At 30.4% G+C, this 17448-nt stretch overlaps 2 protein-coding genes across 2 annotated transcripts; both read right to left on the bottom strand.

The window, feature by feature from the left end:
* Positions 2086–3386, bottom strand: LOC105163850 (pathogenesis-related genes transcriptional activator PTI6). Its single transcript, XM_011082341.2, has one exon. The coding sequence runs from the start codon at positions 3058–3060 to the stop codon at positions 2347–2349; it is 714 nt and encodes a 237-aa protein (XP_011080643.1). The 5' UTR covers positions 3061–3386; the 3' UTR covers positions 2086–2346.
* Positions 14927–17164, bottom strand: LOC105163974 (zinc finger BED domain-containing protein RICESLEEPER 2-like). Its single transcript, XM_011082510.1, has 3 exons — positions 15413–17164; positions 15267–15320; positions 14927–14932 (listed from the first exon to the last, which is right to left on the bottom strand). The coding sequence occupies exons 1-3, from the start codon at positions 17162–17164 to the stop codon at positions 14927–14929; spliced, it is 1812 nt and encodes a 603-aa protein (XP_011080812.1).

The raw sequence follows: 17448 nt of genomic DNA, 5'->3' as shown, positions 1-17448 counted from the left end.
GTTTTTGTCTTTCACTATAAGTGCCCATGACATAAATTATAACCACAATTTATCTCTACATGACAATTTTCTACATATAGTCAACTATCATTGAATGTAAAGATGGGGCATTTTTGTATGGGAAAGCGTAGAGAAACAAAATTTAGTCTGGTCGGAGTTTTCATTATTAAGAACATAATCGAGCCCCCCCCCCCCCCCCCCCCAAAAAAAAGAATTCAAAATTATTTTCTTGCCATCTTTTCCTTTTTTTTTTATTAATTGAAATAACATGATTATAAATCATTGTTCTCAAATATCAATACCCAATAAAGACAATTACAACAATCATACCCTAATCAATAATATGAGATAAACAGAATCTAAATAATACCTATTGTTATACTAGACTACACTTACTGTGTAGTAAAACAACATCTCACGCATGCTTATTGAACTTTCATAGCACAAGATATATTTATGATTTTTCTATCGCGTTCCTTATGATACATATTTTGCTTCTATCACAACTTCAATATATACATATAAATACTTCAACGATAATGATCATTTTCGTCTATTCAATTAACTTGTCCAACTTCACACTAAATCAGACAACAATTTCAATCATTAAACCCCTCGCACATATCTCAATCTCAACTAAAATTTTTCCTATCCCAAACTCATTACTAAAATTATATTGCATAAACAAGACGTCAAGGGTGCAAAGTGCAATTTCCATATCTTAAGGGGGGTGGAAGTGCAAATTAAATAAATTATTTTATGGCATGATTGGAATTGCAGTTTTCCAAACACGTGTTCACCATGGGTGGTGTAAAAGTCAATGAAATCGTGGAGCAGCCCCATTATATAGATACAAATATATATTCATGGGGACCAAGATTCGTCCCACCCTCAACCGAAGCTCACAAGCAACTACCTTACACACATTCATATATATCAAATGGACTTACTCATTTTCTTTCTACATCACTACTTCTATTTTATAATTAAAATATCACCAACTTTTCTTCATATGCATATTGGCCTCCGCATCCAAACAAATCTCCCCACCCACACGTCCCCATCTCTCCTCACCTCTCTTTTACATTGTAAAAAATACAAGCAATTTCCTGTAATATTATTTTTTATAAAAAAAATAATAATAATTTACCTCTTGTGTAAATTGTTTTATTTCAGAGAGATAAATTATTTTATTTTAAAAAACACAAAGGGTAAATTGTTATTTTTTTTTATAAAGGATAATTTGCTCATTTACAATATTAGAGAGAGTAAATTGCATTAAACTCCATATTTTTTCATGTCATGAAACTTGAAATAAAAACAAAACTAATATTTAGTAAATAGGAACAAAACTAATATTTAGTTTTGTTTCTTCCCCAGTCTCTGAATATAGTCCTCATTCTTTGACGTGTTTGGTCTAAAGAGTAAATAAATTAAGTGTTAATTGAATATTTGAACCGTAAATGAGTGCAAAATGGATATTATCGGAGCTAAAATATGAAAATCGATTGTATAACTATACAGTTGAAGAACATCATAAAGCTGGGGGAGTTAAATCTTTCTTTTTCGAAATGTTAAGATAATTATCTTCTTAATATATATATAGATATATATATATAATAGTTTAGAGAGTTTTGTGTTTATTTTAATTTTCACAAGAGCAATTTAGATTTAATTTAAATTTAATATATATACGTTATGTATAAAAAAAATAATAGCGTGTATTTAACCTAGATTCAATATATAAAACTAAGTTATGTATATAGTGTATATATTAAATTTAATAAAAGATATAACATAATTTTAACGTGGTATGCGTATAATTTGGATTTAAAGTACTGGTTAACTTAATTATATTAATTCCAATTAAGGAAAAATAATATTTTTTAAACATTAAAACATTAGAATATAAAATAAATATACGTTAAATCAAATATTATAAATCAGCCACGTTACAATCACATAAGTTGACAATCTCACTGAAGAGTTTAAATATTTAATGGAGGTAAAAATTTTAATTTCTATTTTAAGATAAATATAAATAAGAATTCTTTTTTTTTCTGATTTTTATTGAGTTTTCCATTATTTATAAATAACGACTTTAGTTCTTTCATCAGATTTTAATAACAATTTTAGTTACAACAGATTACATTATACTTTGACGCTTCTCAATCAACAATAAAATCTACTTATAATAAACTAAAACAAAACTGTTCTCCCACAAAATCGCTGTATACAGTAGCACACTCGCAACACTATTAACAAGTCCGCGCGCATTTCCGCCAACTTGCCACGTCATTTCCATATGTGGACCAATCACAAGCGTCCATTCCCGACAGCCGCACGTCATCTGAGATCATTGATGAAGTCATCAAAGTCAAACTCGCCGAATTCGTCGCCATAGTTGTTACCCGACACTCCGATATCCGGGAAACTTAACGGCCAGTCAACGTCGAAACCGAAGTCGCAGCCCAGCGCATCGAACGGCGTAAACTCCTCGTAACGGAGCACTGAAGTGGGGGACAAGGCGGCGTCGTTTCCGGAAGAAACAGCATCACTCTCAGTCGTGGATTCCGTCACGGCAAGTTGATAAGAGGGGCCTTTCAGTTTAACGGCGGCTCTATCGTATACTGCGGCAGCTTCTTCTGGGGTGTCGTACGTCCCGAGCCAGACCCGTTTTCCCCGGGTCGGGTCTCGGATCTCGGCGGCCCATCTCCCCCACGGCCGCTGTCTAACGCCCCGGAACTTCTTCCGACGGGACACGTCGTTCGACGGCGAATTCCATCTCCTCTTCTTGTCATCATGGCCGTCTCGTCTCGGCAGCTCCCCCGAACAATCCTTGAACTTGATCTCCTCCACATGTCTCCTGACTCTGTGAACGAAAAGACCCGCGCAGTCCGATTCATCGTCGGAGGAGTCGGTGGCGTCGGCGTCGGTCAGAACTAGTCTGACAACTTTCCATCTGAGTCCAGGGGCAGCGGCGGGTCTCCGGTGGCTGATGGGCTTATTAGTTGTGACCACGCGTTCCGTGAACTTCACCATGGGTTGCAGTTCTTCCATGGAAGTGAGAAGTGAGTGAGAATCAGTAAAGAGTAGAGAGCTACTACTTTACTGAAGCTCACCAGAGAAAAAAAAAAATCACTCTGTAATAAGCAGTGGGGTATCTATAAATTCTGGAATTTAGGGTTAATTTGCAGAAATCAAACTGAAGAGGACGTAGTCTTCTTGATTTCAATCCAGCCCAGATACTGAAAAACACGCAGTAGAAGGTGAATGATGGAGAGGAAGTAGAGAGAATTAGAAGGTGAAGTAGTGTGTGTGTGTGATGTGTGAGAAAGAGCGATGGAGATTTAAAAAGGAGTGGGGGAGTGGCATACAGAAGAGCAGGAGGGTTCTTGAATGGGTGAAACAGTGACTGAGAAGCATTAAAGCAAAAGACTTTGTTGACTTGTTTGTGGGCAATATAGGAAGGTATCAAGATATAGGTATACGTACACGAATACGTATATTACTCTCCGTATGTTTTGTTTCAGTGTAAGGAAAAAGAAGTATGCGTGCAGCGTGCGTATACATATACGTAGCGAGAGCGAGGTGGGGGGTCAGGGCGTGCTGGGTGTCTCCAAGAAAAGAGAGGGAAAAAAGAGTGTGGGCCTTACACTCTGCGGCTAAGTAGAAGTTAGAACCAACTTTTCTTTTTGGCGGGAAACAAACAATCACCGCAGCCCCGCTGTCCGATTATTAATTCTTCCCTACTTTTCCGTAGTTAGTTTGTTTTTCTGAAGAGAAATTTCCTTGGAATAATCAGATTGAACTTTCCCATATCAATACATACTATGTATTAATGGGGAATTTTATAATAATTATTAAAATTAGAAAAAATAAAGTATCTAAAATGGTCTTAGTTATATTTTATTCATACACATTTAATTATTGATTTTGATCATTTGTTAATTTTATCTTTATTCCCTTTCATTCAATTAAATAAATACAATAAAAATTTAAATTACGAACAAGCGTTGAATGTGCTTCAACTACTAGTGAATGATTGACTTTTATAATTAATGCGAAAATGTGCTATGACTATCAAATTTGTTGATTCTAATAAAAAATAAAATTAAACAAAAATTGATATTTATCCTCAACTATGACTTATTGCGGGTCAAATAATTTTTTTTTCGATTAACCGCCCTTCTAATAGTGAAAATATTAACTTGTGAAGACGCATGATGGTAATTTGGTTATAAAAATATTTATTTGACCTGCAATAAATCAGTAATAAGTCAATCGGATGTAAATATAATTTTCTTTTTTAATTTTTTATTAATATCAACAAATTTGATTAATTCCAATTAATGGAAGGACTTATTTGTTATATGGAAGCAAATCTTAGGGTGCTAGATGTAATTTCACAAATTACAAGAGGTCACATGTAATTACACCTAACTTTGAGGGGGAGAAGGTAATTATCCCTATTTAAAACACTTCATGAGATATTTTTAAAACTTAAAAGATTCTAAAACTTATTTATCCTTGCTCATTTAAAAAATAAAAATAAAAAAATATTTGAAAAAATATAAATAAATTGAGGGTTGGTAAAAGAATTAATCGATAGAGAATATTAATTCATTAAAATATTTGAAAAAATTAAAAAAAATATATAAAATTATAATTTATAATCTAAAAGGACATTTTGATCAACTTACTATAAAAATTGAATGAAAACATAATGGAGACTAAAGGAACGGCTTGTTGTTAGACGGACATTAGAATCAAAAAAATATTTTTTATTTTTTAAATAACGAGAAAGTATTTGTAGTTGTAGTTATATCAAATTATGAGATGACATAACTATAATTCACCCTATTTGTTAATCTTTTAAGTTCTTTCTTCAAAAGGTTTTACTGATTATTTTTCGACATCTTATATGTTTTTAAATATCTTATAAGATGTTTCAAAAATTTATAAATTTTTATGCAGTATATTAGACTTTTTTTAATTATTAATTATTGTAGTAAAAAATTATGACAAATACAAAAAATTAATTATGACTAAATAATTGTCATTAATTGTTGTTTCAGTAAGCGGGGCGAAAAGATTAACCCTAATTAAAAATCATGATAAATATTAATTTATTATGATCAAAATTTAAATTTTTGCAAAGTTTTATTTGTTTGTGATAAATAATATCGATTTTATCATAATTTTTAAATTATAATCATTTATAGTGTAAGAAAAAAATAATCTTTTTGGTAGTGAGAGTCGGATCCACTCTTCGATATGAGAAATAAATTTAATTCGATACTTAAAAAAGAAAAAAAAGAAAATCATAAGTGAGAAAGATCATCGATTCTTCTCATAACTTTTCTTGAGGATCGAGAATCAATACATGAATGAGACCCCATTGCATTGGAAGTGAATTAGTCTGCATGGATGATCGAAAGGTCTACGACAAACATTCAAACTTAAGGACAAGTTGGTGCAGAATAATCCTCGTATTTATACTCCATTTTTTTCAATTTTTATATATGTATAATAAATAAAGAAAGGAAAAATGAGAAGAAATTGGAAGTATTTTGTGTATGGAAAATTCTGCATCGGATCAAATTTGATTGAGCTTAAATTAATTATATAGTGACTGTAAAATATTTATCATATAATTGATATACAGTTCAGAAAAAATGATCAAAGACGTAGGTAGTATATTATACTTGCTTTATTATTGTCTTCGGTAAGGATTTTTCAGAAAAAATGCATTTTATTTCTGTGTGATATGAGAAATGATTAAAAGACTTCCTGTGAAAAATAAAATAGCAAATTACCCTCTGTGTTTTGAAGAAAGAAAAAAATTACCCCTATCTAAACCGTTGACGGGGTGATTTGCTTTATTTTTTGAAACACAGGGAGTAATTTGCTAATTTCTTTTTTCACATGGGGATATTTGCTCATGTAACATATCATCGGGGGTAAATTGCATTTAGCCAGAATTTTTCTATTAAGCATTGTCTCTTACGATTCAGAAAAAGAGATCAAACACGTAGTTTTTGTTTATCTTTTTTTTGTTTTATTTAATAATATTGAATAAATCAAACTGCTCTATTCAGTTTATCCAATAATACTAGTAGCCTTTTTCTCACATTGCTAAAATAATAAATTTTCAATATGTTTCATTAACGAAACTTTTTACAAGCATGCAATTGAAAGTGTGGGTGGATGAATCTTGGAAAACGGGTGGGTGGGGGTGGGGGGTGGGGCGGGAACGATTTTAATAATGCTAAAAAAAAATTACAAGAATGGAGTAGTTTTGAAGGTGTTGAAAAAGTAGGCAGCACAGTAATTTTTTTGCATTATTAAAATAATTTTCCCGGGTCGGGTTAGCCCATCAATCTTAAATGATTGCACCACTGGAACGTTGGAATTCACTTTCAAGACTGTGGCTCATCCATGATACAACTTCAATAACTCTAAAAAATTAAGGGTAAATTACAATAATCTCCCTTAAAATTTGACATAATTACGAATATTTTCTTGTTATTTGAAAAATTATAAATACTTCTGATATTTGATGAAATTATATAATTTTTTATGGATGTATGAAATTATCAATTTTGGCCTTATTGTATTTTTTTTAGAAAAAACTAAAAGTTTGTAAAAAAATCGAAGGGGGTGGATGAAAAAATTTGAAAAATTACAAAAAAAAAATTATCCACTCAATCATAAAAAATAAATTAATTATAGTCCTTAGCCCACAATGATATTTTAGTCAGTTCAATACAAACAATAAATGGAAACCTAACGGAAAATAACGGATGAGCTAATTGTAAATGACCGTCAAAATCAAGAGGTATTGATAATTTTTAAAATAATAAAAAAAATATTCATAATTAAACCAAATTTCATAGGAGCTCGTTGTAATTTACTCCAAAATTAATCCAACTAAACAAGTGCGTGATCATCACAAATATTATTATTTTAGTCGATCGGGTTAGGCTTATTGAACAGTTAGATTGAAGTCCACGATATTATATTTCTAGTCCATTGGTAGTTGCAATTCAAGTATAATAATAATAAAAAATAAAATAAATTATTGTTTTTGTTAAAATTAAATCCATAGTACGAAAAAATTAAAACTTCAGCAGAACAGAGTATCATGAATAAAGATCAAACTTCCCCCTTGAGAAAGATTGCAGGATTTAATTGTTTTTTTCTTTTAAAGTTACAAATATATATATATACACACACAAAAGGATGTTGTTCATATAAGTACAACATAAATATATATGTATGTAAAATAAATGTAGTCGGAAACTTGCAATTTGAGTCCCGTAAATATATGGAGTTGGTGATCTTAATACGAATTCATTTTGACAATTTATTCTGTAATTTTAAAAATTTCACACATTGAAAATAAAAAAGATGAACATTTGCTAACACAGCCTAAAAAATGCACCCAATTAAACTGGGCACGTGCGTTTCGTGTGCATATTTTCGATCATTTTAGCAGATTCCAGCCATTTGTATTTTCAATGTGCGAAATTTTGAAATTACATAACAATATTGTCACATAAACTAATATAATTATTACATTTTATATTTACAGAATTGAAATTATAATTTTACATTTGAAATTACATAACAATATTGTCATATAAATTAATATAATTATTATATTTTATACTTATAGGACTAAAATTGTAATTTGATATAAACGTAGTAGGCAAGCAAGCAAGAAACACAGTGGGGATGGAGGTGACATAATTTGTTTGTGTGGAGGAGTCTGGCTTCATTAATTATGTCTCCTTGACTTGTCAAATCCCTCTTTTTATTAACTATATCATAATATATTATTATTTATTATATTGATGTGGAACGGAAAATTCCAGAATTTGCAATGTGTATATATATATATATTCACCCTTTCACCAAACTTCACCTATTACCACCAACTTTCAAACATATATATATTTTTTAGATAATTACATTTTTTTTTCTCAAATTTAATGTAATTAGAAATAGACTTTTTATGATTTGAAAATTATACCTAATATTTATGAAATTTGCTTTCATTAACAAATATGTCATTTCATTAGTTAAAATTCATCGATTATGTTGATGTTGACAGAAAAACTGAATAAAAATCGATATTTACCCTCAATTAATTTATTATCGACATATTGCAGGTCAAAGAAATTCTTTGTGATTAAATTATCTTTATAACAGTGAAGATATATCTCCTCACATGTATTAATGTGTGAAGATATAGAAAGGTAATTTAGTCATAAAAAGACTTATTTGCCTCTAATAAATCAATATAAGTCAATTGTGGGTGAATATCAATTTTTACCCAATTTATTGTTAATATCGTCAAATTTGGTGAATTTTGATTAATAGATAGACTTATTTGTTAGATTATTAACAGACCTCAAAGGTGTTATAGATATCATTATTCAAACAATAGAGAATTTATATATAATTACACCAATTCTCCGAGAGGAGAGTGTCATTAACCCTATATTTATTGTAGCCATAATATGGGAAAATAGTTCAAAACTTGTATCACATATTATGTTTTACGTTTGCTTTTTTTTTTTTTTAAATTTTCCATGGTTTTATTTTCATTTCCTCATAATATATAAAGTTATATATAATTTTGTTACTCTCATATATATTATTTATTTCAGGGCAATCCAAATCTTTTTTCTTTTGGGTTCCAACTTGAAACAAGTATTGGGAAAAACGAATTTATATATATAGAGTTAACCCTTCTGAAATAATATAATTATGATTTTTTCGATTAAAATATTTTGAAAATTTTAAAATATAATTAAACTAATCTTTTTTTTATTATATTATATTTTATAATATTCTTCAGGAAAATTTATTATAAATACATCTAGGGTAGAAGGATCATTCAATAGACTTAATTATTTTTTAATTTTTAAATCAAGGATAAAATAGAAATTTCGTTGTTTCACTGAGTAAACAAATGAAATACTTATGATTTTTTAAAGTTTCTAATTTTAATTAAGGAAACTTGTAAATTAAATTTACCTCCGTGTTGAAATTTTTTATATTGGATATACGAATTTCAAATTTATCAAACTTGATTGGATAAATTCATGCCACAAAAAAATTTAAATTATTCTCGCACTTTCATTTTGAGTTCTTTTATTGACATTATGATTGATCTTAAATCCATTTAATATGAACCCTCGAATTCAAATCAAATGCAGCCTTCGATATTTACTTAATTTTAATTTAGCTTAAGTTGTTTCACTTATTGAGAAAATTGATACGTAATTATCTTGTATGACCAGTTAATTAATCTTATAAATAAATTTGAGGTACTATAGATTCGATTTATACTTTAATATGTAAATATTTATCTCATTTTATGAACTTATTGTAATATATATATTTTTTAAATTATATTGATGAATTGATCGAATTCACGTATTGAAGTAAATTAATTATCATCCGTTTTTCTAGAAAGATAAATAATAAACTATGTTTACTAGAGTTACAAAACCCTAATATTGCGTTGTCCCTTTCATTGAACAATTCTGGGTATTTTTTATCCATCCACATCACAAATGAATTGGACAACGTTGTCTGAAAAATGGGTTTATAAAATCTTGAAATTAAAGAAAAGTAATGGTCTAAGCAATCTCTATGGAAAATCATGCATATGTCTCTACTCTTGACGACTTTTTACTTACCTAATTCCCTACCTAAATGTATTGAATTAGTCTTTTATACTTGCTAAAAGACCGACAAGAGTATTTTTTTTTTTTGGTTTTGAATATCTTCAAAGGGTACTTTTGAATGTGATAAGCTAGTCGTTATATTTTATGGTAAATTACATATTGAGACACTTTGGGCATGAAGTTACGTCAAAATACACAAATACCTCTTTATATTTTTTGTAAATTACTGCTACATTCCTTGAAGTTATTTATGTATTTACAAGTACACTCCCTATTGAAATGCAAAACTTACATAAATACCCCTTAAACTATATTGCACTAAACCCTTCAGGGAGTGCTTGTGTAATTTGGCTTAATTTCAGGGAATATCAGTATAATTTTTCCAATATTTTGTTATACAAGACACCAGGCATAAAAATTACAAATCATTCTTGAAAAAGATAGCGTGGGTTATTGAAGTAGGTACCATAATAAAAGTAAAGAAGGAAGCTGGAATTAATTGGGATATTGATAAATTATCTTGATCTTTATCGAATTGAAGAAAGAATGGTTTTTGATGATACGTATTGTCACTTTTCTCTCTGTTACTTCTTTCTAATCCAGAATCTTTTGTAATGATTTCATCTTCCTATTCGTCTAAGTTTCAGTTCGAATTCTTTTCTCATCTTTTGTGTTTGTGCACATTTGTATTTCTTCCTAGCTTATTTCCAAAATTGAGCCATCGTATTAATTACTATAACCATAAGAAGGAGACCTTATATTACTCCACGAGGGAGGCCTCCTAGCCATGCAAAGGCACCCTCTTCTTTCCAGCCCTCCTACCATATGACAGCTTCGTTAGTCTCGTATATCTCGTGCTAAGCTATTCGGCGTTTTATTCATTTCCGCATCATTTTTTTACTTCTTTTCGATCATATTATCCGAGGTGTTCTCTTTACCTGTATTACTAACTTTGATTTTGTGATGGAGGAAAAAAACAGAAAAAAAGAAAGAAACTTATATTATATATATTTTGGTGTTCTAAATTAGACCCCGAAATATTTTTTGTACCATTAATTTGGCGTTGTTTGTGGGAAAGCACTAAAGTTTCTTTTGAGTTTGAGAAATATGGTGAAAATCCCAACAAAAATAATTTAGTATATAAAGATTTTGTGAAGATTAAGCATGTCAGATGTAAGATTTAAAACTCGATCAATGACAAAATAAAACAAAGTACATTGTCATGTATCCAAACTTCAGTCTTTTGTGAGCTGGCTGCAAGTTTGTTTTTTTCAAGAACCTGCAGCAACTCGCTCTATATGTGCTTAATGGACAAATTATATTTTTGGTCCCATAAGTGGATTTATTTTTAATTTTAGTCTCACACTCAGGTCAATTCGTACATTGAGCCCCATATGTGGTTCTGTTTTTTGTTTTTTATTTTTTTTTTCAATTTGAGGACCATTGAGGAATTTTCGTCCAATTGATAACGGCAGTTGCTCTCTTGGTTAGTCAATACAATTAAAATATGGGTAAATTACATTTTCGGTCTCATGAGTGGACCTGTTTCTAATTTTGATTTCACACTAAGACCAAATGCAAAAAAAACTTACTACAAAAGTCACGAAAGATATAACTAGGAATCAATCTCCCCCGTCTCACCATTTTGCATCTAGAAAATCCAACTCATAAACATTTTTAGTAGAAGCATCACATTCTTCACAAACGATAAAAAATATAGTCATGCAATAATGTCCCAAATTAGGAATTACCGATATACGTAAAGAGATTATCTACTATTCCCTTCAGTTGCTCACTTATAATAAGGAAAAATTCGGAGACCTCCTGTAATAATAAAAATGTTCAAACAATTTCCTATGAAAATTAAAGTATCAAATACTCCCCCTGTGATATAAAATAAAGTTAAAAAAACCTCCCCGTACAAAAATTAGGCCACACGCACTTTGACTACAATTTTCCTATGAAAATATCTTCTTTTTTTTTTTGATATTTTTACCTTTCTCTCACATTTAATATATATAATATTATATATATATATATGTATTTACTATTCCCTTCAGTTGCTCACTTATAATAATAAAAAGACATCTCTCATGACCTATATATGATTTTCGTTTTTGTTGGAATTAAATCGCAAAGTGCACATATGTTCCACATGCAAAGAATTCGTTATTTTTTAGTGGTAGAATTCAACCCAACAGATAATTATCATTAGCCAATTGTTCACTCAATAAAAAGATTCAATTATTATAAGAAACAAAAGAGTCATTTCTTGAACATCCATTACAGAGAAGAAGACAACTAAGGACTAATTAAATATTTTACATACATTAAATGGAAAAGCCTACTCGACAGTAAATATACTGTTTTTAATTAGTTTCACAAAATATAACTTGTTAATTAATTTCTCTTAAAATGTATAGTATAAACAAAAAAATCATATTATGCAGAGAACAAATGTTGTAAAGAAAATGATGACAACTTCTTGCTTATAGTACTTGATAGATTTGTTGGTTGGCGACTTATGATAATTAATTAGTGATTTGTGTTGATTAAATATATAATTTTTCTAATGCTGAGTTTATGTTATATGCGAGAAATATCCAGAGACAAAGGCCACCCGAATTAAATGCTATAATCTTGTCTTGGAATTTAATGATTTGAAAGTGAATTTACCATTTGGATTTTCTTGAGAGTATATTAAAATACTTATAATGTTAATTCGAGGCTTAGCGCCTGTAATCCTGAATTAAACGCTGTAATTTGTGGCGCACCATCAACGAAAGAATCGATCTCTTTTTGAACCCCTTTCAATATTTTTGAACTCGGAGAACTTTGTAGATATAATTATTTGGCCTTCTTCCCTTACTTTGCTCTTCATTCTCTATTTCTATATGGGTTTTGATGAGGTTCAAGGACTCCATTATATAAGTGTAAAAGAGGTAGAGTTTTAATGCTTTTGAACACCTTTTGTATTATCTCTTTATAATTTAATTTAAAGAGATTAATACATATATTTGAAATGATATGATTGGTCAATTTGACATTATCTCTTTAATGTTTGCAATTTTTAAAGAGATAAATATCACAAATATTCGTCTTGATTTGATTGGGGCGAACATGCAGTTGCTCTACGTAGCGCGGTTGGATTGGCTTGAATCTTTGACTGCGAAGCATAATTTGATCGGCCGAAAGACTTCATTTCGACATTTGTCGGCCATTGAGTTGATGACAAGATATATATTAAATTATCAATTAAATTGACTATTTACATTTGGAATTAATTTAATAAATTTCAAAATATAAATAAAAAATATTATAATTGATACTTAATATATTATCTGACACTTGTGATTATTTAATTGGATGCAAAATTAATTTGTCTACAAGAATGATTATCAATTCTTCTCATAACTTTCCTTGAGGATCGAGAATCAATACATGAATGAGACCCCATTGTACAGAAAGTGAATTAGTATGCATGGATGATCGAAAGCTCCACGCCAAATATTCAAACTTAAGGACAAGTTGGTGCAGAATAATCCTCATATTTGCACTCGATTTTTCAACTTAAGGACAAGTCGATGCAGAATAATCCTCATATTTGCACTCGATTTTTCAATTTTTATGAATATATCTATAATATATATACTTATATATATATAAAGACACTATTCACTTACAAATGAACGATTACACTTTTTAAATTTTTGAAAATATGATGTATTGATTTATATATTTATTCTTATTTATAATATATTTTAAAGTATGAAAAATTATTTATTATATCAATTAAGCGTGAATTGCCTGCCATGACAGCTAGTAATAAATAAAGAAAGGAAAAAGAAAAAGAAATGGCACACTAAAACTAAAAATGATTTTTTACTATGTTTAATTATCATAATGTTTTTGGGTTTTAGAATCGGACAGAATAACTCTTCTCCCTATTTGTTTCAGCTCTCTAACATGTATTTACGTATAAGGGAATAGCTTAATTAGTTAATTTTGGAGGACAAATGACATAACATAATTGCATCACTGTCGTGCCGAAATTTAATTTCAAATTAGTCCACAATACAAATTCATTTATAATCTAACTCAATAAATGTGGATTATCACAAATATCAAAAACCAAAAGTACTATTTAATTATTCTTAATTTTGAAATTGAATGCTTTAGGCTGAGTTAGCGGTTAGATTGACTAGGTCGATAATTTGAAGTCCACGTTTTTGTAATTCCAATCTATTCGTGGTTGCAACTCAAATATAATAATAAAAAAATAAAATAAATCATTTCTAATATATATAAACATCCTATACATATAAACACATAAATACGTATGTATACATGTATATGTGTATATGTATGTACAATAGATCAAGCAAGCGAGAAACACAATGGTGATGGAGGTGACATGATACATATAAACACATAAATACGTATGTATACATGTATATGTGTATATGTATGTACAATAGATCAAGCAAGCGAGAAACACAATGGTGATGGAGGTGACATGATAATTTGTTTGTGTAGACTATATATTACTGCAATTATTTGATGCAGATGGGGTCTTTTTTACGTGTCAAATCCCTTTTTTTTTAATTTAATTAATAAAATTATTGTGTTGTTCATACGTGTATATAATTAAAATATATATATATATATATCAAAATATATTATAAATAAAAATATAATATATAAATCAACATAACCAAAAATTCATTATAGTAGTATCGTAAATTACTGTTTGTGAATTTTTTTTATATTAATATATATAATAATTAATAATAATACATCGGCACGGGTAGGCCTGTCAACGAGTCGAGCTCGACCATTTTTGTCGAGCTCGAGCTCGAGCTCGACTCAGGATCTTCAAGCTCGAGCTCGACGAGCTGGCCGAGGTCAACCTCGAGCTCGAGCTCGACAATGTATTCTCGAGCTCGAGCTCGAGCTCGATTTACCTTGTTTTCAATTATGAGTTTGAGCACATTTATACAATAATTTATTTTTAATCAACTAATCATTTAAAAAGACAAACAAGCCTACTAAATTCATAAAACCAAATAGAAACCACAATATATAAAGATTAAAGTTGTCAATAAACTATTTAAACAAAAATATATTGGTTACATTTATCAAAATTCAAAAATCTTTCTAAACCAATATTTGTTCAAAAGTGACAAAGTCCACGCAACGAAGTCGTTCTTGTTGCTATCCTCTCAAACCTACATAAAACAAATGATAATAAATTATATTAGAACCGTATAACCAATATGTATATATCTCTTTGCAAGTGAATGAGAATAACACAAGATTATCAATATGGTTTGCTAGAAAATTAGCAAACCCAACAAGAAAGATAAAGAAGTTACAACGTAATTTGATATCAATACCAATTGAAGTATCAACTCCAACCTCATATGACCGATCTCAAATCTCAAATCTCAAACTTCAAACCTCAAATCCACCACATTAAGTCATCTCAAAGATGTCACAACATGATGCAATTTAAAAGCAACAATTGAGACAATTATTGACAGTTGAGTTACATGAAGTTACCTTTGACACATCACCATCGAGAGGCAAATTTACATATATTGCTTTTTTGTCACTCTGCAAATTAATGAATAAAAATTCAATACACTTATAATAAGTTAGAAACAATAGTGATATGTTCAAAACTTTTAAAATACAAAAGAACTTACCAAAGATTTTTTCTTCACTCCAAAGCGTTTTTTCAGCCAATCTCCTCCACACATCAATACTTGAACCGTATCTGAAGTCAATGATGCACGATATTTGTCTATTACTCTACTTCCCGCACTAAATGTAGCCTCAGAAGCAACAGTGGTGATCGCGATAGCTAAAATATCTCTTGCCAATATCGATAAAATCTTATACTTCAATGCATGAACTCTCCACCATTCCAGAACATCAAAGTCTTTCCCATCCTTTTTGTCCTTCTCAAATATATAACAGTTTTCCTCAAGATATATATCAAGTTCAGACTTTTGAGAATGAATAGATTCCACTGACTTCAGATATTCAGCATACTCAGACCAGCCACTTTGAATTTCAACATTTGCAAGATCTCGATTCGATAGTTTGTTTCTTTGCCCTTCTCCAATTGACTCGTCTTCAATGTTAGAAATAGCCACATACTCAGAATAGAGCTCATATAACGTCTTCCGAATAATAGTAATTTGCCTCTCAACATTCCCTGAAAAATATAGTCTTGGAAAGCAGAATTCAAGCGCTCTCAACTTACACTTTGGATCCAAAGCAGCTGCTATAGACATCAGCAAATTAGTATCTCCCCAATATTTGTCAAACTTGTTCTTCATTCTTGCAACCATGTTCTGAATGAATATATCATGCTCTAATGACTTCTTATCTAACAAAACTTTTACTCTGCTCACCTCATTAAGGAACAAATTTGAAGTAGGATAATCACTTCCGGAAACAATGTGCATAGCTGTCCAAAATAGCTCTAATACCGAGCATACTTTCTCTGCTTTTGTCCAATCCTCTGCACTTGGACAAATATCATAATGTGGTTCCCGATCAGCAAACATTGGGAAGACATCTTTGAATTTGATTGCAGCAGCCAACATTTCATATGTTGAGTTCCACCTTGTCCGACAATCATCAACTAACTTCTTGTCTGGTAAATTCAATTGCTTCACTATCTCAGAAAATATTTTAAATCTTGCATCGGATCGTCGGACATACTCTACACTATCACGTATAACATCAACAATATCTTTAATATCAGAAAGTCCATCTTGAGCAATGAGATTAAGTATATGAGCGCAACATCTTACGTGGAATAGTTTTCCCTCACAAAGTAGTCTTCTTTTGTTTTTCACATAAATCTTCAGATTTTCAATAGCTGAATCATTGGCAGACGCGTTATCTACAGATATGGTGTGGATCTTACCATCGATACCCCAATTCTCCAAGCAGCGCCAAATAGCATTCGCAATTTCAAGATCTCGATATGGAGGTGGAATGTGAACAAAGTTAAGTACACGCTTCTGTAATTGCCAACTTTCATCAATCCAATGACCTGTAATGACCATGTACCCGATCTTTTGGTTCTTTGATTTCCAACAATTCGTTGTGAGACTGATTTTGTTCACATTTTTTAATAAACTCTTCATCTTCTTCTTTTCTGCCTCATAAACGTTGATGCAATAAGTTTTGGCTGTATTTCTTGTAATTTCACGCCACTTAGGCATTCCTCTTCTTTGCATCAAATTGAATCCCTCTTCTTCCACAATAGAAAAAGGATGCTCATGCATCAGTATCCAATGAGCCACTGATTCTTTCATCTTCTCCATACCAAACTTCCCAACATACATACTTGGACACGAAGTTGGATCTACACTAGAAGTGACAAAACCAAGTTGTGTTTGCAAAAGTCCATCTTTGGACTTGTCAGCTTTTGCTTTCATAGCACAACTTTGCAAGTGCCGAGACAATTGAGTTGTTGGAGTAGTTTTGGTTTTAGTATACATCTTCTTACAATGTGTACAAGAGATCTTCATAACTCCATCTGCATCCTTTATTTCTGTAAAATCTGACCAAACTGCTGATTTTTTTTTTACGTTTGAGTTTTGGTCCTAAAGTTTCATCATCTTTACTAGTCTCCTCAATGTTCTTTTCTGTGTCAATAGTTTCCGTATCAACTCTATTAGTAACACTAGTTGTTTGTTCAAGTACTTGCTCCTCACTTTGC

Source organism: Sesamum indicum, linkage group LG6 (genome assembly GCF_000512975.1).
Source record: "Sesamum indicum cultivar Zhongzhi No. 13 linkage group LG6, S_indicum_v1.0, whole genome shotgun sequence".
Lineage (NCBI taxonomy): Eukaryota > Viridiplantae > Streptophyta > Magnoliopsida > Lamiales > Pedaliaceae > Sesamum > Sesamum indicum.
This window is presented reverse-complemented; position numbering and strand designations above follow the sequence as displayed.

Bases quoted from the DNA above. Each gene is read 5' to 3' on its own strand.
- LOC105163850 (XM_011082341.2), bottom strand. From the start codon at position 3,060: ATGGAAGAACTGCAACCCATGGTGAAGTTCACGGAACGCGTGGTCACA.
- LOC105163974 (XM_011082510.1), bottom strand. From the start codon at position 17,164: ATGAAAGCAAAAGCTGACAAGTCCAAAGATGGACTTTTGCAAACACAA. The intron at 15,321-15,412 runs GTAAGTTCTTTT...ATTAATTTGCAG, and splicing joins GAGTGAAGAAAAAATCTTTG to AGTGACAAAAAAGCAATATA.